This window comes from Ipomoea triloba, chromosome 8 (assembly GCF_003576645.1).
Source record: "Ipomoea triloba cultivar NCNSP0323 chromosome 8, ASM357664v1".
NCBI lineage: Eukaryota > Viridiplantae > Streptophyta > Magnoliopsida > Solanales > Convolvulaceae > Ipomoea > Ipomoea triloba.
In genome coordinates, this window is record NC_044923.1 from 895,407 (window position 1) to 917,340 (window position 21,934).

Sequence of the window (21,934 nt, forward strand, 5' to 3'; positions counted from 1 at the left end):
AGAAATGAAAATTATACATACTACCCCTTAAACTTTTAGAAACTTTACACTACCTAATTTGGGCCTGAGCGTTTGAAACTTCATTATTGCGCCACTGTTGGATCGTACTATTGGGCCCTACATAGGTCCAAAAGCTGAGGAATACAGAAGTTAGATCTCATCTCATATCTACTTGCACTCAAAATCTTTTTGTGCAATGAAACTCGTCTCGTGACCTTAACTGTTAAACAACAACAATGAGATAAACTAACTTAGATTATTCATAATTAATTGGTTCAAACAAAAAAGACTAATACACTGTTCCCACAATGAGTCGAACTTTGAAGAAAGCGCTAGGCGCTAGTCGGGTGTTTGGGAGAGCCTAGCGCCGCGCCTAGAGCAGTAGAGCACCTAGGCGTTGCCTAGGCAGCCGAGTAATCCAAGTATATCATTTTCACTTTTTTCAATCGGGGTTGGGAGTTGTTAGACTATTATAACAAACTAGTTAACTGCATATGTTAGATGATTAGTTAAGTACAAGGTTGCAAGGATATAAAACAGGAGTAACCGAACAGAAAAAGAAAAAAAAATTGCCCCGGGTTTAGTGCCGACTTGGTCGAGTTGGGCGCCGACTCGGTCATGTTAGGCGCTCAACTCGGCACCAAGTCGGCCAGCCAACTAAAAACCGCATAGGGCTGGAATAGCCTCGGCCTAGGGGCACATAACGCTTACTCAGTGTCTATGTGACTGTTTAGACCGATTTTTACAACGCTAGTAGTTACTAATTATGTAAATTGTTCGACTAATTTTGCTGAGGTTGCCTCCAAATGAACTATTTAAATCAATCATACAACAAAAGGTATCTATATCGACCCTTCTTGTATTCTAATCAACTTTGCATGTTATGTTAGTTATTACAAACACCAAACAAGCTTTAATATATAGTAGAACATGGAAAGGTGAGTTCTATGTATGGCATAGATTCTCTAAAGAAGCTACTCATCATCATAGCTATCATATATCTTTAATTACTTTGGGCCCAAATTAAATATTACATAAGCTACTTTAATCTTTTTCTTTTCCGGTCAATAAAAAGCTTATTGTTACTGTGACCAAATTAAAGGATCATTATTAGTCCACTGGCTTTAAATTTTTACCAACATAACTTTCGTCACTTTTTTAAAAATTTATTTTATTTCAACAATATGCATGACATTTTTACATATAATATTGTAAATTTTATACTATTTTAATCCCTTGTCTAGATACTTTGAATAACTAGGGATCTGGATGACCTAAAACCCTTGAAATGAAGGCACGAATATCTGCATGCATGGCCGCTGAAAACGACGAAAACTATACGGTCCATGACATATATATATATATATATTATATATATATGTATATACTGCACTCTTATATAATAATAGTATTAATAGATCTTTTTTTTTTTTTGAAAAAATGTAATAATAGATCATAAATTGTATTAGAAAATTTTTGTTTGAAGAGTTTGATCGAAAGAGTGTTGGCAGTAATTATATACTTATTACTTTTTTAGTACGAAAATTATGTTTTATCTATTCAATTATCACCTCTCGGATCATGAAATACATATATATTTGTTGTAGAAGTAAATGCTGTCACATTGTTTCCCTGCACACAACAATAATTATGGCATTAATTGAGGACCGTTTTAATTATTTTTATTTTTTCATTTTGTGGTATGGTACTATATATGGCCTATTATTGCATGTAAGAAGCAATAAAATTATTAAATAATGGGGCCACTAGTCGCACCAACAGACAAACTACAAGCATATATAATTATTATCAAAGACTTATATTCACTATACATCATCATATTATTAGAGATGACGACATAGGTCATGTTTATATAGACCGATCTAGATACAATTTTGTATATTGGAGCGTATTGTGTCTGGTTACTCGGGCGTATTTTAAGATAAGTTAATCTAAGTTGAGGCTGCCCCGAGCCTAGGTCGTTCGTCGGATCATTCACGCTTCTCCTCGGGTCTGTTTGTCCCGGATTCATCTCTAATATATCCATCATTGACCATCAGTGTTAAAACACGATAATTTTATATTTTTTTAATTAAAATATTGAACTAGTGCGTGATAGATGTAGTACTCTTATATTTCTCCATTCACATCGCACGACATGTATTAATTAATTAAATCAAAATAAATAATATAATAAATATATAAATGGACAATATCGATCTTTGAATGCCAACTAATAATTAGTCCATCAACTTCACTATCTCCACACTTTTTTCTAGTCAACATAAAATCGTCCTTCCTGCACACTACTAAATATTTAGCCCATCCCAGTAATAACTTTTTGTACCCAAAAAATGTAAAAAGAAAATAATAACAATGAAAATAACTAAATAATTAATTAAATAGCAGTGTACTGTATACTGTACAGTATCTTAGTCTAGTGGACAGTTGATAGTGGAAGTCTTGTTTGGACCCAACATTTAAGACGACAATGGAAAATTTCTAAAGCAACGGTCACGCCACGCTTGACGCTACATTGTTTTAATAAAAGTAGATTGGTTTGCGAGTTATTATACCGTAAATGACGTGAAATTTATTCAACATATACTTTGGTAATGACTATAAATTTCTCTCTTTATTCAAAAAATATAAATAAATTTTTGATATTAAAAGGGTATACGTTCGATTTTAATCTACACTCTCTTGGCCTGGTTTGCAAGTTAGTATATTGTATATGAAGTGAGGAATATAAATTGATTGAGAGACTATTTGGACAACTCACAATTTAGCTCATCTAGCTATTATTGAGCAAGAGTTCTGGAAGCTTCCTGATTTTGTTGGGTTAGACCACAAAATGTCATGAGCAGACTCTAACTGTAGAAGACACTTAAAGTAATAAAGTCTGTACTATGTTCACACTTATCCCCGTTTACACAGGACTGACCCAATTAAGAGGAAAAATGGTGATCAGATTGATTTTTCAATATAAGAGGGTGTTAAAATTCCTGACCTCGCTTAAAAAATAAGAATGTATGACCGCTCAGGCCAAACAAGCTGGTTTCTAGAAGTTTACTGAGTAGTGTAAGATGGAAACTAAAGAGAGTAAAGGATTCCTAAAAACTATGCCTGTAAATTCCCATTGTAACCTTCAAAGTTCAGTGTATTTGCTTGAAGGTGACCAATAATACATAGCTACTGTAATGGTGTTGTCAGTTCACAGACTCCCTCACCGCAGGTTGCAATTTTCCAGAATTCTATCATCATCCATCACTGAAAATCTGCAATATCAAAAAATATTAATTAAAAAAGAAAACCCAACATTTAACAACCATGTTCACCTGAAATCTTGGCTTTTCTCTCTCTCTCTCTCTAAAAGAAAAAAAAAAATTCTCATTTTCACATATACCCATTCAGACTGTGAAAAAGCTCGCGCCTTTAAACTTCAATTCTCTCGTCTGGGTTCTTTTCAAACCTGCATTGCGTAGAGAAGTGAGGGGTGTGAGGTTTAATGGCGATATGAAAGCAGTGGGGACAGAGGGATTGAGAAGAAGAGATGGGCGTGGCTAAAGCTTGGAGGTATAGCGGCGGCGCGTTTGCTAACGTGGCGGTGGTGCAGCAGCGGCAGAAGCATTTCGTGGTGGTGGCGACGAAGAAGCCGATCTCGTGGATGGCTGTGTGTGGGTTGATACTGTTCGTGTTGGGTTTGATTTCGCTCTTTACTGGCCACCTGGTGTCTAACCTGGAATGGTACTCCCACAAGTTCATCAAACGCCCATGGTACTCCAAGCTGGTAATCTGCTCATCTTCCTCCATTATTTGTTCAATATCTGAGGATTTAGAAACCCCAAGGCCGGGAGGACGTAAATCGGTAATTTAGCTGAACAACAAAGCAAAACTTTTGCTTATTGCGCACAAGGAGCCCCTCACTTTGAAAGGTTGCTCTCACACTTTGGATGATAAGACTCGATCATGATCTCTCTTCTCAAATTTCACCCATATAACCAACTGAGCTGCTTATGATGCCGGTTAATTTGCTTTTTTTTTTTTTAGTGACTAGGGGAACCCGCCTTACCCCAACATAAATAGTTGTAGCCAATAGATTCAAACCAAGAAGGTCAGGTCCGGTAAATTAGTCTAGTCTAGGTTATCCTCTCAAAGTGATAGGCCGTTTCCGTTAGGAGTTGAACTTGTAGGCTTATAGTTAAAAGTCGATAGTTTGACCAACTTAGTTGGGTTGTCCCTGTAGTGTTCTTCTTTTTAAGTGAAGAAGTGTTGAATTTTACATGTCTTAAACGAAAATGCCAAAAAAAATTTGCCCCAGATGCTGCTGTGTCAAATTCTGTTTTAGTCTGTAAATAAGTAAAAATCTTGTCTTTATAAGTAGAAGTGGAAATTTGAGCTGAAATGTTGTGGTTATGATAATGTGGCTTGTGTCAATTTACTTTTACTACAAAGTTTATGCATAATCTTCTCTTGAATGGGGCTTATATAGTCTCTGCCTTGGGAGCTCAGTTTTATATATACCAACCTGGGAACATGTTGTTTGTCCTCAAACTGTAAACCGTCTTCTTCTGTTGATATCATGTAGGATAGGAGGACCACTGCATCAATTGATATTTGGAAATCGAAATACTCAAATTGCTACTATGGATGCAGTGAAAGAAGCCGTGACTTTGCTTGTAAGTTAGCCATATTTGCAATTTTGCCTTGTGTGATGACTCGATCATTGTTTTTCCTTTGTTTTTTTTTGGCACCATTTGTCCATTTCCATCTCTGTCTAGCTAAAAACTTTGTTTTTGGGGACTTCAAGAGCATATTTCACTAGATAATGCAAGGTCATAGTGTTGTGTATGACTCGTATATGCATATAAATATGCTTGTAACCCTGGTGGTCTACCATTACAATTAATTAAAGAACAGTTTTGCTCCCGTATTTTATGCTATTGTCTTTTATTCTTGTTCTTGTTTATCTCAATACATAATAGTTTGCCACTATTAGTTTACATTTTGGCCAGAAAAAATAAAGAAATCTTTTTTTTTCTAACATTGTTTACTGTAGCTGCTGTTAGTGAGCAATCATCAAATGGCTATTTACTAATTGCAACTAGTGGAGGTCTCAACCAACAAAGGACCGGAGTAAGTATAGTTTTGCTTCTTTTTTTTTTCCTTAATATCATACAGTTAATAGAATAATCGTGTACTATTACACTTAAAATACTTCGTTGCTGTTTTGCCTGCCTCGCTTGGTAACTTGAAATTTGTATGCATTTGCTACGTTTCAGATAACTGATGCAGTTGTGGTTGCTCGGATTCTGAATGCCACATTAGTTGTGCCCGAGTTGGATCACCATTCGTTCTGGAAGGACGATAGGTTGGTCCGGATTTTGTTGTTTACTTGGCAGCCCATAAAGCAAGTTTCAACCATTTCCTTATTTCTCGTCTTTCTGAAATGCAGTGATTTTCTCGACATATTTGATGTGAACTGGTTCATCCAGTATCTGGCAAAGGATGTCACGATTGTCAAAAGAGTCCCCGAGAAGGTCATGACATCGATGGAGAAACCGCCATACACAATGCGTGTTCCGAGGAAGTCAGAACCGGATTACTATTTGGACCAAGTACTGCCAGTACTCCAGCGAAGACGTGTAAGTAGGCGAGCTCGTTTCTGCTATTAGTCCTTTCCGATGCTCAAGAAAAATCTAAAAATTTGCAGGTTGTTCAGTTAACAAAGTTTGACTATCGGCTTGCAAATGATCTAGATGAAGACCTACAGAAGTTGCGTTGCAGAGTGAACTACCACGCTTTAAGATTCACGAAACCCATAAGGAGTATGGGCCAGAAACTCGTGATGCGTATGCGCAAGATGACTACACGTTTCATTGCAGTTCATTTGAGGTTTGCTCCTCACTGTTTTGAACTGTGTAAATACTTGCTAGCAATAAGTATCAGTTAGAAACTGTTACAATGCAGTATCTGTTTATAACTATTATTATTATTTTTGACTATTATTTGTTGCTGATAAAGCGAAGAATTTGGAACGATTCCATCACATTATGGAGTGTTAGATTACAATAAGGCTAGTTTTTAGAGTAGAATAGTTGGCACATATTATCTTTACGATGATCGAGTGATAGCCATGGACTTTGAACCTTGTATGTATTGTACCCCAGGTTTGAACCAGATATGCTGGCGTTTTCGGGATGCTACTATGGTGGGGGAGATAAAGAGAGATATGAACTGGGGGAGATAAGAAAACGATGGGAGACTCTACCTGTAAGATTATAGGCCTCGGTTAATCTTGGTTTAGTTCACTTGCCATATCCCTGTACTAAGTGATTTGGGAAATTTGTCCACTTTGTGATATGCAGGAGTTAAGCCCGGAAGAAGAGAGAGTGCGGGGGAAATGCCCTCTTACTCCCCACGAAGTTGGTTTGATGCTTCAAGCGCTTGGCTTCAAAAACGACACCTTTCTTTACGTTGCATCGGGGGAGATATATGGTGGAGACAAGACTTTGCAGCCCCTAAGAGACCTCTTTCCGAACTTTTATACCAAGGAGACGCTGGTTGGGGAAGATCTGAAACCTTTTCTCGCGTTTTCTTCTCGATTGGCTGCTATTGACTACATTGTGTGTGAGGAAAGCGATGTTTTTGTTACCAACAACAATGGAAACATGGCAAAGATCCTTGCTGGTAGAAGGTAACAAATTGCTTTTCTGTTTCCATGAATTTGATGATCTTGATCTGGTGTACTTAAATCTCTTGATCTTATTTTATTCCTCTCATTGTGCCAAAGGAGGTACATGGGGCACAAGAGGACAATCCGACCAAACGCCAAAAAGCTCAGCGCTCTATTCATGGCACGGGAGAAGATAGGGTGGCATGCATTCACCCGAAAGGTTAAATCGTGCCAGAGAGGCTTCCTGGGAGAGCCCGAAGAGACAAAACCCGGGCGTGCCGAGTTCCACGAGTACCCTGCATCCTGCATCTGCCGTAAACCATTTAGATACTCCAGCGTCGTAAAAAACCTCAACAGAAACCGCAACTCAGAAGGCGTTTCGTCCCTCCTGGTGGCAAAATCCAGGTACAGATACCAGCGTAGCGACAAACTCTCGCGGAAACTTGGTAATGTAACATCATCATCATCCTTACTAGTAGAGATTGAGCATGAAGATTCCCTGTCTGACTAAAGTGAGTGTAGAAAGGGATTGTTAGTTTCAGGGTATTTGTGTGTATTGTGTAATGTAATGGTGCTGAGAGTGCCAATTTTGGTTAGCAGGTGAGATTAGAGAGTAAGTGATAGCAGTTGGTTGTGTGATAGAGAATTTAGATGAATGCTGAATCTGTATATAGCTAAGCTTGTCACTTCCAGATAACTAGTTAATATTGTCCACACATCTATCTAAGATAGATTATGTACCACATGGATTTTATCTCAGTGTACTTTCATGTAATGGCTGCGAATTTTCTTGTAAATCAAAAACTCCGAGGGTATTGTTGTATAGTAGTTTGCAGGTTTTCTAAACTTACACACCTTAAGTTTTAAACTACGCAAATTAATCTTACGCAAAAAGACCATAATGCCATCATATATATATTTTTTAAATTGTCGTCATTCGCTATGATTTTTCTAATATATACCAATGTTGTAAAAATCTCGCCTAGGCACCGATTAATTGCCGCCTAGGCGTTCGGCGTTGACTAGCCGCCTAGCGTATTGCCATAATCGGTGGTCTAAGCAACTGGCCAGCTAAGCGGCCGACTAGGCGTTATTTCACTAAAAACGACATTGTTTTGAACAGAATAATCTTAAATTGTTCAAACTCTAGATGTTTTTTAAGTTAATATTTACTCCCTCCGTCCTTAATTGTTTGCATGGTTTTTAATACAACATAACAAATGATATTAACTTTTCAATTTTGCCCTTCAAAAGTAGGTGTTCTTTGTACAAAGTACAATTATATTTGCCTCATTAATGATCTAAAAAGTTAGAAAAGTCAAAAGGGTAATTTGAGAAATGTAAAATGATAGTTATGTTCAATTTTAGAAAGAGGACACTATTTTGGGACAAACTAAAAAGGAAAGTAAGACACATAAAATGGGACGGAGGGAGTAATATTTTAGTGTTAACCATTAAAGTATTAAATAGTTTATAATTATCAAGTCTTAAAAGTTAAAAAAGGTATATACAAACATTTAAAAAATAATAAGTAAAATAAAAAATGCAAGGGCATTTACGCGCCAATTAATCTCCGCCTAGGCACGCTTCCCGAGTGCCCGAGGAATGCCTAGTGATTTTTCAACCATGATACAAGCCTAAAAGAAGTGAGATATACAATAACACCTATATGAACACAAAAAACAAGAACTGAATAATGCACAGGTAGGGTAGGGTGCAAAATATGCAATAGTCAAATCGACATGTGAAATCAATCAGCTTCCAAAAGTAATAATAATGGATCACTTCAAAAAGCATTCCAGAAATTTTTGATCCAACTACATGAATTCCATATACAAACTATTGAGTAAGAACTAAGAAGCGCTGCCTCTGCTGCAACATCATCATGATTCTGTAAGGAACTAAATCATTATGGTAATCTACCACCCTAATTCTAACAGCTAATGCACCAAGAAGTGAAATTTCCCATTGCCATTTTCACCTCTTTAATATAAAAAATATACAACATTTACGCCGTCTTCATTGTTGTAGGCATTGGAGAATCTCTCTGGATTGCACCGCATTTATTCCAAAAGGGCCTATTATTAACCATGGCTGCTATTACCTGTTACAAATAACATTCTCAAATTAACTTGGGATTCAATCTTATTTTCACTACATTTAGATCTGAAAAAGTAAATGACAACCCATTTTAGGAGGGAAGGGATGGGATGTGGTATGAACCCAAGAAAAATGCTTTTTAATTTTTTTTTTTAATTTTTTGTTTACATTGCGTTGATAAAACACGAAGTTGCATCGAAGATTTACCTTTAGATGTGCCTCTATTGTGGCTTTTGTGACTTCTGTCATGTGAAACAGTTGGGAACTTTGAGATAATAAGTGAGCTCTGCAAGCCTTCCAATAACTGCAATCCACAAAAGTCATGTCATGAAGTCACGACAAGTCATGTCATAAGATTTACTATCCTGACTAATAGTGAAAATACATAATATTCTCCAACAAGCAATCAAGCACAAAAAGATATATAGCATGAAACAACTAATCAAATAAAGAAGAGCCTGTTTAAAAAAAAAAAAAAAAAAAAAAAAAAAAAAAGAACAAGAAGAAGAAGAGCCCAGGCTACTCACCCTTGATGTTGGCTGAATCCTACGATTTGACCTGCGCGGCTCACTGATTTCAGAATTTGACTTGTCATTCACCTCATCTTTTATTGACTTTCCGCTGGTAGCAGCACGGTTTATCTTGTTCAGCTGTTCAGATTTGTTCTTCAACTTTGAAGCCTTCTTAGTAGGTTCAGCAGGAAGAGCCTCTGAAGAAAAATGTATGGAATCTTCAGCTACACCATCAGCATTCGGACCAAACTTGACTGAATCTGATTGCCCTGATTCACTCTTTTCATGGGTGATAACGTCCTTTGCCACATGGTCAGTTGAGGTAGTAGCATCACCGGAAGTAGTCGAAGTTGATTTCAAAAAGTTATCTTTCAATATCTTACTTGAAGTGGGTGGTTTTCTAGATTTAAGAACTTTGGATCTTGAATCAGCCATAAGCTTCTCCTTTGGATCAGTTCTAGAAGTATTTTTACATCCCCCAACTCCTGATCCTGTTGGCATCCCATATTTTGCAAACTTGGCCGACTCATTTGCTGAACTGGTCTTAATGCCCCTGTTTGAATCATAATGCTTGCTTACTTCCATAAACTTCCTCTTCTTTCCAGGTTTAGGCACGCCAAAAACAACTTTTGGCCCTTCTTTTTGTAAACCAGATCTCATAGTTCTGAGTGTGTTGGGCTTATTCTCATCCATCTTGCTACCAACATTAAATATTTTTTCATCAGCAGCTAAAGGGAGCAACTTGGTTTCTTCATTTGTCCCTGATTCTGGCATATTGATATTTGTCTTGACCTTGGCCTTTTCCCTGGCCTCACTAGCAGGATTTCCTAACTTCATTCTCTTCTCCTTTGGAGTATCACCCTGCAAAGCATATCAACCAAGTAAAATAAACTGCAAAAGCCATTTTTGTTGCTAGAATATGTTACAATGCCCATCTGTATGCCAACCTGAAAAGAAGATTGCTCTTTTGAAGGGAACCACTCAATCCACTCTCCATCCCTCCAAACAAGTCTAGGACGGAGATGCCACACTCTCACAACTGCATTATCTCCTCGAGCTGCAAATAGGTCCCCATTTTTTGAGCAATCATTATTCGTTTATCAAGGAAAATGGAAAATATAATAACATACCTGGAAAATTGACAGTAAATGTAGTTTCATCCTTTTTGTTCTTTTCAATAATGACACCTTCCCTCCAGCTTAAAACATATATAGAAAGATTATAGGGTTATGTTTTGAAATTGAGCTCAAATTTGACAAAAACAAATATTAATCATAGGTATAATATATTTTTGAAGTCAAAAGTGACATAAAAAACGACAAGTCAGAATGGCTAGAGCCTGTGTTTAGGACAAGATGAAACAAAGAATAAATTTCAAAGCATTGAAAGTTGAATGAAGCATAAAGGTAAATATAATTACCAATCATGGATCCATGCATCTACTTGATCACCAACAGACCAAGAGTATTCCTTAACTGCTTCTCGTCTTCTCTTTCTGGCTCCGTCAGAAGAGATCAGAAGGGTCATAGGATGTGCAGCACGTATTCTAGGCACCCCATCACCATCTATACCTAAAGGTATCCACTCCTTTAGCTGTGCTGAACCTGGAAGGACAAGAACTGATAAAGTAACAATATCTAAAAGGGGCATCAATGCCAAAGTGTAAAGAAATCATTCAAGCTCAAAAATAGAGCTCATCCAAACTAAGAGCTGAAGAGTATAAAGGAAATGCATTAAAAAACTGCCAAGTGCATTCAAAAGGCTAGTTACAAGCATCGGTGTTTGAATTATATACCACAGGTATATTGCTGTGCATTATGCACAGGTAGTGAGTTCATATAGTGGGAACAGCTTCTTCAACATTTTCATAGTTTTAGAATCATTACATAACCTAAACCTAAATGTAATTCAATTCCAAACTAATTGATGATACACTATGAAATAGAATGAAAAGTCCATGACATGTCCCCAAAGATGTAAACATAATCAGAAAGCATACAATATGCAGTCCTGTTAGAAACCAACAATTAATCACATCTAATCCTTGTTCAAGAATTAAGAAAATTTTTGCCAGTTAGCTGCTGTAAAGCTTTAGTGCTATGCATCTTCAGCTTAGTGCAATATCATGCATAGACAATGCTCCTTACCTTTGTCAGATTGGAGTGTTGTGTAACAGACAAAAGCATTCCCATCCTTTAAACTTAATACTTTGGCCAAGAACCATGCATCATTAAAATCACCACTATCCCTAAAAACCTACAATCAGAGAAAGAAAAGAATTACAGAAGAAACAAATATTATACACCATCAGCACACTATTGCTAAGAAGTTTTAATAAATTATTATGGACATGTGGAATGAAGTAGAATCAAATCAAAGTTCATGTGGGAGTAGTTCAATGACAATAGGGAAGCATGATGTCAACTTGTAATTTATGATCAGTCTTAATGAACACACCTCAACATGACAACCCTCTTTTATATTGTTTTCTTCTGTTGAACTTGCATTGTTTCCATTCACCTCCTGAAAGGAAGTTGACCTTGAATCCATTTCGGGGTTGGTAGAAACGTCAGGGGTCTTGGTCAATTCTGATGTATTAGGACTAGGACCCTTGCTCCCTCTCTTATCCTTTTCAGCACATGCAATGGATGATGAGATGCCTTCTTCTTCTCTGACACTTCCTTCGATTGTATTAACAGATATCCCTTCTGGAAGAGGTGATGGACCCATTGTCAAGGCATGTAATGCCTTTTTAGATGGATCCTCAGATTTCTCCAGACAAACATCAGAAGCATTTTCAACACTGTTGAAATCAGATCTCCCCACATTCACATCATTTGATTTCACACCCAGCTCACAATGTGCTTCGGAAACTTTCCAGTAGCCGTCAGGTCCTGCTTCAACCAATTCACTCAAAGTCAAAGGATCCCCCATTGTAACAACTTTTCCAGCATGTGATACTGCTTCAGAAGCTAATTCTGCAGCCTTCACTATTGCAACTAAATTTTCAGCATGCCTTGCAGCAGCAGAAGCAGCCTCGACTCTTCTTCTAGCTGCCTCCCTGGCAGCAAAAATAATGGAACCAGAACCATTGGGCTCATCCCCACCCTTCAAAATGGATGCAGGAGTTGCACTTCCCAAGTTTCTTACAAATTCGGGAAGAGAATCAGTCCTGCTTTCCAAGGGAGCATTTGTGCTTGATACCAATGCCTCGTCAGCCATCTGTCTTGCCTGTGAAGCAGCACTTGATGCAATTTTGGCAGCTGCAGCTGCTGCTTTAGCAACTGAAGCAGCTGCTGCTATAGTAGCAGCAGCAGACGCCAGCTTAGTCTCAATGTCAGACATCAAGCCAGAGTTCTTTTGTTTATCCAACTGACTCCATACACCTTGGCAGTGACCAAGTGCAGCAGCTGCATGTTTAGCAGCCTCCTCCGCTTGTATCTTAGCCTCCTCAATTTTGTTCATATCGAGTGAAGTTAATTTCCTCTTCTCCAAATTGTCATCCACTCTTTTACAGTGATCAACAGGTATGGACAAAGCAACTGTGTTGGACTTGCATTTGGACACAATGTTAGGAGTGATGACAGCAACTGATGTAGATAAATGGCTGCTAACAATAGGAGTAGACAATGTTTCTGTCTGGCTTCTGGCTACCATTGAGACATGTCCAATATCCTCAGATGAAGGAGCTTTTTTTGACAAATGGCAATTGTTAGTAGGGGCAGACACTGGTTCAGCTGGAGCAGTTGGCAGGGAGATCTGTCCAGGACCCTCAGTACTGGATGTCTTTTTTCTCTTTCTAGTTTTTGTTAAAGAAGTAAATTCGGTTGGTGCTGTGCCCTTTTCACCATCAATAAGAGAAGTCTCTGCAAGAACACCAGAAAGCATACGAGGGGCCACAGGACTTGGTGGTGCATACTTTGCTCCAGTAGAAACAACACCAGTTGGTTCTTTAACAGGGGTCAAATTCACGGGCTCTGTAATAGGAAAAACTGGAATACGAGTGCTAATGTCAAAAGCAGAAGTTTGTGGATTAACCCAGGATGCAGTTAAAGGAGTCTGTGATAGCCAGGAAGTAGTCTGTCCAATGAAATTCCGCATGGGTGGAGTCTGGTAAGGATGCAAAGTGGAAACTGCTTGATACCCCATAACTGCTCCCTTTGCTGTACTGCTCGGTGGCAGACCATCACAAGATGGAGTAGCCATATTCCAAAGAGGAGATGAAAGAGGCATCATAGGAGTAATGACAGGTATAGAAGTACCCTTGCTACTTGGTCGAGCAGCTGATGAGGAAATAACTTTGCTTTGATGCAAATCCGGTTTGCTTGGTTGATCTGGTGTCTTTAAACCTACATTTCTCAATTTTAGAATATACTGGCAAAAGATTTAAAGCAAAGGCATTTCTGAAAAAGCATTGGCTACCTGAACCTGATTGTATTCCAGGCACTTCAGCACTGATAATGAGAGATTTCTGCCCATGAAGCCTTTCTACACAAGAACGCCATGCGGGCTCCCAAATGCTCCTCACTCCATCTGTAAGAAATGCATCAGACATTGACCACATTTCAAATTTATCTCAATAAATAAACTGAGAAGACAACCAATAGACTAACCAGAGGTCCCAAAGGCTGAAATCATACAAGCCTCATCAGGTGCTGCACCTTGACTGCAATAACCACCATTCAAACACTTCATTATTATAATAAACAAAACACCAAATGACAGACATGTGACAAATGCAGGTATACAATCATTAATCATCCCCAAAAAATCAGTCACATCATATTTCAAGGTTCCTATGGTCTCTACCATCAAAGAGTCAAAAGATAAATTCATCAAATTGCATATCACCTTCTGAAATGAAGAAAGTGATATATTAAGAAATCACCAATGAACATTTTTGAGCCATCTATTGCATGCAGAGCAATCAAAGTGAAAGTAAGACGTAGGCAGAAGGGTTTCCCACACAATAGGTTTAGGAGAAACATGCCAAACAATAGAAAGATGGGTTCAAGCGCTATTTGCATAAACATCTTTTGCATATTATCTGATATTATGTTATCACCAAATGCTACAATTAAGAACTCACATCAAAGATCCATAAACAAAGATCTGTGCTCGTAATTGCACTTGTTGTAAATCAGTAAAAGGCTGTTGAAATGATGCCGGAGGAGTGGAAGAGTTCAGATCCAGAAGATTGGATGTTGAATTAGAAACTATGTTCCCCATCTTTGTACCACTACGCTGGACATTTCCAACATCAAATTGCACCAATTGACCAGCACCAGAAGGGCCCAAATGCATACATGAATTGTCCACCCTGTCAGAGACTTTGACAGGAGTTCCCTTCACTTTCCCCTTCCTACTATTCTCTCTTCCTGACTTACCAGAGCGACGCCTTGTTTTATTCTCAGACCCACCTTTTGTGCTGCAAGGTGGTGTTGCCTTGTCAATTGGCTGAGGATTTTCCTGTACAACCTTAGTGTCAGTTGTGCTACAAGGAAATAATTGCATGTCAATGTGCGTCTCTTTCGTAGATAAATCTACAGCAGAATTCACGCACATTGACTGCACTTTACCACCGCCATCTGTATTCTGAGGAGGTGGAAGACTCTGAACTGCACCCTTATTGCCAACCTCATTCTTTTTACTCTCAGTTTGCAGACACTGAGTGGCTGTCCCATCAACAGCAGAACTCAAGTCAGGTGCACCTTGTTCCTCAGAATTTTCTTCCTCTGCAGGATGCAACTTAATTAATTCAGAAGAAAACAACAAACCATACACAACCCAAGTGAGACAAAAACAATACTAAACAGCAATAGGTACAAATTGAACCCAGTAATCAAGCACAATTAAAGGATTTAAAGGCACAAATAAAGCCTCAGTGAGTCAGCATACAGGCAATCTTTTAGTGCATAGAGTAAGAACCAAACAGGTGCAGAAAAAGAAAAATAAATGAATTACCTTTCTACCAGTCTAATATCGATCCTTTGTGAAGCCAATAACTTTATGTGTTCAAGACTTTTCAAGTTTTTTTATGAGTAATAGTGATGTTTATATAGTGTGTACCACTTAGGAGTCATCACTTCAGTTGTTTTCATACAATTAGAAATTGAATCAGCCATAAATCATTCAAGGAAGAAAGAAGAATCACTTTCAATCCACAGATTAAAAATAATTAAGCTGAGTTATTTACTTATTTATGATCACTAACTACCATTGCAAGAAGTATTGATAAAAAATAATGATAAACGAGGAAATAAGTCTCACACACCTCCAGCTTTTGATGATTTTTTCCCCTCATTATCTGTTTGCTTGCCAATGGTTACTTTTTCATCATTAGTGCCTTCTTCTGCTACAGAGTCATGCTGCTGACCTCCTATTTCTCTAACCAAAGAGCAGTCTTCATGAATTTCACCAGCAACATTGGCTTGGTCAGAAGCCTCCATCATAGTAATGGAATGATCAGTCAATGGTGTTGCCACAAATGTGTCTTTTTCAACATCAGAAACAGGACCTAGCTGGCTTTCCATCTGTGTATCACTTCTTTCAGAAAGTGGGACACTGTTCACTGTGTCATGTGAGGAGCGGTTTGCATCTTCGACCTCAGTATCAGAAGCTGCAGAGCAATAACCATAAAAACTGGTCAGAGATAAATAAATCTAGTAAAACATTTAATTCTCATTCCTAAAGCAGAAAAGGAGTACCTTGTTTATTCACCATTGAAATGGCAAACTCTGACCCATGAACACTCTCAGCATGTTCTCTACACTGTTCAACAAGAGAAGATCCAGCTCTCATGTGGTTATCAAGTGATTTATTAGTTTCCACATCACTAGCAACAACAGATGACACCGTTTCCCCCCTCTCAACAGAAGAAGCATTTTGACTGTTGTTGCAGGTATTAATAGGCTGCTTTGAGGACACATCTTCTCTGCATGGCTTCTCAGGTTCATCTAGGACATGGGATGAGACATGGTTTCCATCGCCCAAAACCACTTCACATTCCCTCAACTCATCATTCCCACCTGCCAAATCCTCACCTACAGGTGTCTCCTCATGAATTTCAGAAGAAGCAGATGCATCTCTTGGATTGCTAAGATCATCTCCTTGATCAAGACAGCTTTCATTAATAGCATCAGAATCCAAATTGCTTTTCTCAGTATTATGTTCTTGTTCAGTAAAACTACTTTGTTCATATGGTGTTTGTGTAGAAAAACCCTCCACCAGCTCAAGATTGGAGCCTTGATCATCAGTCTCTCTTACCTCTTTGCCATGTCCCTCTGATGCACAAGTGCTCTTAAAGGAAACAGATTGCTCCTCATGCTGCATACTATCACCTTCAGGTTGATGTTCACTTTCCATCACTTTGGAAGACACAACAACATGTGACTTGCTAACATGAGGAGATCCAGTAGATGGTGCATTTTTCTTGCATCCTTCAGCAGTGAGAAAGTTACACTCCTCATTTCCCAACAAAGTAGAAGATTCCTCCAAATTATTAAATGTATTTCTAACTCCAAGTTCTTTAACATCTTCTGCCTCTGAAGTAACATTACATATAGAATCCTTACTAACAAGATTATCACTTTCAAAACCAATCCCACTTAACTTTTTATCATCCATACTAATGTCTTTGTTCACTGTGATGTTGTCCTCCCCACCTTTACCAAAATCATCGGGTAAACCACTTGTAGTTTGATGAATATCATTTATTTTATCATGGACATCTGGATTCCCCAGAATTATAGTATCATTGTATGAAGAGCAATCTTTAATTTGAACTTGAATCCCAGAAACACATGGATCTCCTCCATTTTGGTTAACCAAAGTTTCATTGTGGGAAGCATTCACTTCTGCTTGATTTAAATCACTATTTTCCATTTCAGTCTGTAGGCTTTTATCAGTAGTTGTTTCAGCACTTGCACTGTTAGCAACATTTCCAGAAGATGTTCCTGTCACTTGTAATGTACATTTAAGACGGTCTATCTCTCCTTCTGTTGTCTCACTAGACCTAGAAAACTTCCCCAAAAACTGATCAGCTTGTACACCTATGATGGGATCTTCAACACCGTCCATCTTATCATCCTCCTGTAGCCTAGGTTCGGTTTCATGGGTCACATTACCCAACATATTGCCACCATCTGACTCCTGAACAATAACTTCTTCAGGAAGATTATGCTCTTGACCAACCGATTTTAACAGCATTTCAACAGATTCTGAAGAAGTTGCCTCAGACCAGACATTGTTGCGCCCAGGGATGGAGCAAGACTCGGTAGCACTTGAACTGAACTCTATTCCACTACTTCCCCGAGAAAAATCCTCAATCCACTGATTGTCTTCCTGACAAGGAATTCCAAGAAAAACTTCGTTTTCAACTAAACTGTCAAACCTTAAATGCCCCTGTAGACTGTCATCAAAATCAAATCTGGGAAGAGCAAAAGGGCGCAAAACAGAAGAGACTTTTGAGCTATCTTCACCAGCTAGGTGAAGATTCTTGCTTTGGTAATCATTGTCATTATAGTCCATCTGTTTACCCCTGCAAAATGAAAAGTATTATAAACATGTGTGTGTAACTGTGTATGTATGTATATATGTATGTATAACTGTATAAGAGGAAAATAGTGGCAAGAGTATTTACATGCGTTACATGGACTCTACCTTGAATCCTATGAATTAGGTTTTCTCATGAAACAATCTGCATGTAAAATATGTGGATATGAATGCACAAAATTTTATTTCTAAAACATATTATCCAATACCAGCAAATAGAGTTGCAATTCAGATCCAGGCTCAAATGTTCACGTTTCAGTTTAAAATTTTATTATGTAATAATTTGCACTAGAGTCCAAATGTTTGAGTCAAAATGCATTCTTTCTAGTCAATATGAATATTGAAGGTTTTTTTAATGGAAGAACAGCAAGAGGCTAAAAGATTGCATCGCTGGCATAAGGTATTGTATTAACACAAGTTATTGAGTTTAGGGAGACGAGACAGGGTTTATAAATCACTTTGAGAAAGACAGGTGTATGGTATTAACACAAGCTACTATCCAATTAAGTGATCAATGCCAGCATGTAACATTTCAGGTTTCCGCATTTAAGCTCTCATTTTCTAATAAAGAACTAGAGAATATTTCAAGTCATTGTTCAACTTTATCTGTAGCTAAACTGACACGAGTTCCATCGCAGTTCAAACTTAAATCTAGATTCAAGCAACTTAGTGGACATCAAATGATTTATTGTGCCTCTGAAATGGATGCAAGCATGCAACTTTTTTCAATTGAGAAGTATATTATCACTCTGAAATCAAAATAAGATTAATCAATAGAATCCTGTGCGATGCTCTAAAATGAATGCAATTGCCAATAAAAGAAAATTGAAAAGGAACTGAAGGCCATCAACTGCATCTTAGGCTCTCTTTGGAAACCCGGAAAATTACTTCTGGAAAATGACTTATTTTCCAGAAAATGAGTAGGAAAATGAATAAAGCCACAGATGCATGATGAATAAAATATTAGCAGATTTTCCCACACTCAATGACAATTCAATTGTTCACTACATTTCCAAAGTTCATAGAACTCTCATTTTATCATTTTCCTGTGCTTTAACTATTTCACAAGACATAAAATTCATCTCCCATGTTTCTTCAAGGATCAGCATTTCTTTATTCAATTTTATTTCTTGTCAATATTAATACACCTACCTCCAGTTTCTTTAGCTATTTCTCAGTTTCCATTCCACACCAATCAAACAAAGAATTCAACTCAAGCTTTTTAAACCATTATCTTCTACATTAAACCATAAGAATTCAAAAACAATTCGCAAACAAAATTGGGAAAAAATTCACAAACAAAAATCAATAATATTGCAAAAAGTTGTAGAAACCACTTGGCCAGATTGGTTTCACTTTGGAAACCAGTCTGGCCGACTGGTTTCCGAAGTGAAACCAGTCGACCAGGCTGGTTTCCAATGCGGAAACCAGTCGGCCAGCCTGGTTTTCCATAAGTTTCCGACCAGAAAACCATTTTAGATGTTAGATCTGGAGAAAAAATAGCCATAAAAAAATAATTTATGACTGAAAATAGAAAAAGGAAGAAGCATATGAAGAAGAAGATGTAGTTGGTGAGGTGAAAGGAGCAGGGGAGGAAGAGGAAGGCGTGACTGCGTGAGGAGGAAGAGGCAGGGCTGAGGCATGAAGACTGAAGAGGGCGGGTCACTATTTTCCTTTGACTAAAACATCATTTTCCATTGACCTCATTTTCCTCCCTCTTGCCAAACATTGAAAACTCGGAAAACATTTTCCAGAATTCATTTTCCGAGTTTCCAAATAGAGCCTTAGATCGCATGTCAAAGGAAACACCAAATGAAATCATACCAAGCAGCTAAAACAATAATCTACTGATCACATTAGTAATTGCATGCATAGCGCCAAGTAAAATTTAATGCACTAATAGTTCTGTTCTATATAATTTACAGTGTTAGGCAGCAGCCTAGGCGCCCGAAGGCCAAGCCGATTTCAGCCCTAGGCGGCTTTTAGTCGGCTGACCGACTAACGGGCTGAGTTGGCACTAAACTCGGGGACTCGGGGTGGTTTTTTTTGCCTGCTCGGCTACTCCTCTGCTATATTTCTCCAACCATGTACTCAACTAACCATCTAACATATGTAGTTGACTAGTTTGGAGAATTATAAAAGTCTAACAACTCCTAGACCTAAGTGGGAAATTTGGTGAAGATATACTCGGATTACTCGGCCGCCTAGGCAGCGGTGGCTGTGCCTAGGCGCTCGGCACCCGAATAGCACATAGTGCCTTCTTCAACATTGATAATTTATAAAGTGCCATTCAACTTACCCTAGGTATCACATCTCTGGAACCACCAAAACTCACAAGCAAAACCATAATCCACCAAAAACAAAGAAAAGAATAATATAAACATAATCTAACAAAGCCCTAACTCTTCAAAAGACTTCACACCCTGGCCAATATAACCTAAAAAATGGATATTTCTCCAAAGCCATCATCATTAAGCATGAAATCTACAAAAACAGTGACAGTTCGAATCCTATTCCCTTCATTTCTACCACGAAACCTAACAAGCAGAGCATTTATCAAAGCGAAACCATCATTTCAGCATACCATATGCATCAACCCTATGAATGCTTCGAGATATGACTAAAATTCAGAGTCATTAACATCCAAGACACTGAATTTAAGCATCAGCTCAATCGAAAAAAGGAGGAAATGAACAGTACCAGAAGAAGTAAGTCTAGAGACGCTACCTCCCTCCATTCGAAGACGAAATCCCGACAGTTGATCAACTCACCCCGACGGTACGGCAACTTGATGCTTCATAACAGCACCAACTAGGGTTTTTACGAAATGGTTGGCAAACCCTAGCTCAACTCGCACCTCGACAATTTAAGCTGCTTCGTTTCAACGAATCTCCGGAGGCTTAAGCACCAAAGCGAAGGAGATAAACAGAGCGAAACTGAGTGCAGGCCGGGCTATAGATACAGGTGTCCTGTGCATATATAGAGAGAGAAAGCCAGCGACTGGGTATGGGAGGAGTGCAAGTTCTGTATCAGTAGCGTACTTGGGCTGTGTTTGGAGAGAGAAAGTCCTATGACTTTCATAAACCCAAAATGAATATAATTTTTTTAATAATAAACATTTTTTTTTGAATATTTCCTCTTCTACTAGATCTACAAGTTATTGCACGTGATTACAATTTATTCAATACACATCGTCAAATAATGACTACAAATTTTCGTTATCACAAAAAGATTTACTCTTTGCATTATATATATCTATCTATACATTATGCACCCAGAGTGCACATATAATGCACAACACCGACACATATGTTGCATACTCAGTTACTCACATTGATAGTTTTTTTTTAAGTTTTTACATATTTTGGTCCCTTGACTATTATATTTTCTCAAATTTACATTTTGACTTTTAATTTCACCTAATGTGGTCTATTGACTTTCAAAAACTCCCCTATTTTGGTCATTTGTTAGGGTGGTCGTGAAGCCATCGTTAAAAGTGAGGGTATTGTCGTCCTTTCACTTGTTTGGGGCCTTTTAATTTCCCCGCAAAGCACAAGCTCAACAGCTCCACTGACCAACTGCCCGGGATTAGCAATGTGCTCGAACAATTGTTGTCCGGTTACCGCCCGCACGGCGGCCGGAGGTGCACCGAAGGGCCCAGTCGAAGAAGGTAGCGAGTTGGATGAAGAGGAGCGATAGTAATGATGAATGGAAAGCGGCGAATGAGAAAGCAAAGGTGGAGAATAAGATCTTGGCCCTCCAAAGGATAGTCCCAGCGCGGGGAGTCTCTAGGAGTTAACAAATTGTTTGAAGAGACGACCGGTTACATGCTGGCATTGCAGTTCTAAGTGAAGGCGTTGAGATCAGTTACGAGCTTCGTTGAAGGGTTGGAAAAGGAAAAGAGAAAAGTCGGTGGCTGAAAATTTTAAATATCAAAATTTCTGGATTTCTTTTTGAATGATCTACGATCCCACGTATGGAATCGGTCCATCCAATAATTTTCTTTCGATTTTTGATATATCGTGTTTTTTTCTTCTTCTTCTTCATTAATTACATACCATTTTTTTTAAAAAAAAATTGAATTTATATTTTC

General features: G+C 38.2%; 2 protein-coding genes across 7 annotated transcripts; one reads left to right on the forward strand and one right to left on the reverse strand.

Annotated features, from left to right (window-relative positions):
- The first annotated feature begins 3,222 nt into the window (after positions 1–3,222).
- LOC116027284 (O-fucosyltransferase 29-like) lies at positions 3,223–7,522 on the forward strand. The gene is made up of 9 exons (XM_031268809.1): positions 3,223–3,790; positions 4,589–4,679; positions 5,060–5,136; positions 5,283–5,371; positions 5,456–5,645; positions 5,714–5,895; positions 6,171–6,273; positions 6,369–6,697; positions 6,794–7,522. The coding sequence occupies exons 1-9, from the start codon at positions 3,554–3,556 to the stop codon at positions 7,185–7,187; spliced, it is 1,692 nt and encodes a 563-aa protein (XP_031124669.1). The 5' UTR covers positions 3,223–3,553; the 3' UTR covers positions 7,188–7,522.
- Positions 7,523–8,386: 864 nt separating this feature from the next.
- On the reverse strand, positions 8,387–20,884 carry LOC116027232. Of its 6 annotated transcripts, XM_031268734.1 has the most exons (16): positions 20,542–20,884; positions 17,930–17,986; positions 15,996–17,827; positions 15,563–15,907; positions 14,926–15,023; positions 14,378–14,757; positions 13,902–13,954; positions 13,711–13,821; positions 11,746–13,637; positions 11,436–11,544; positions 10,709–10,892; positions 10,419–10,486; positions 10,236–10,345; positions 9,304–10,149; positions 8,984–9,080; positions 8,387–8,780 (listed from the first exon to the last, which is right to left on the reverse strand). In XM_031268734.1, coding segments are annotated over exons 2-16 (6,147 nt in total). In that variant the 5' UTR covers positions 17,932–17,986; positions 20,542–20,884; the 3' UTR covers positions 8,387–8,760. The 6 variants fall into 6 exon arrangements, with proteins under 6 accessions (XP_031124594.1, XP_031124589.1, XP_031124591.1 ...); XM_031268729.1 differs by having other exon boundaries at positions 14,378–15,023; positions 20,569–20,884; XM_031268731.1 differs by having other exon boundaries at positions 13,717–13,821; positions 14,378–15,023.
- Positions 20,885–21,934: the final 1,050 nt, after the last annotated feature.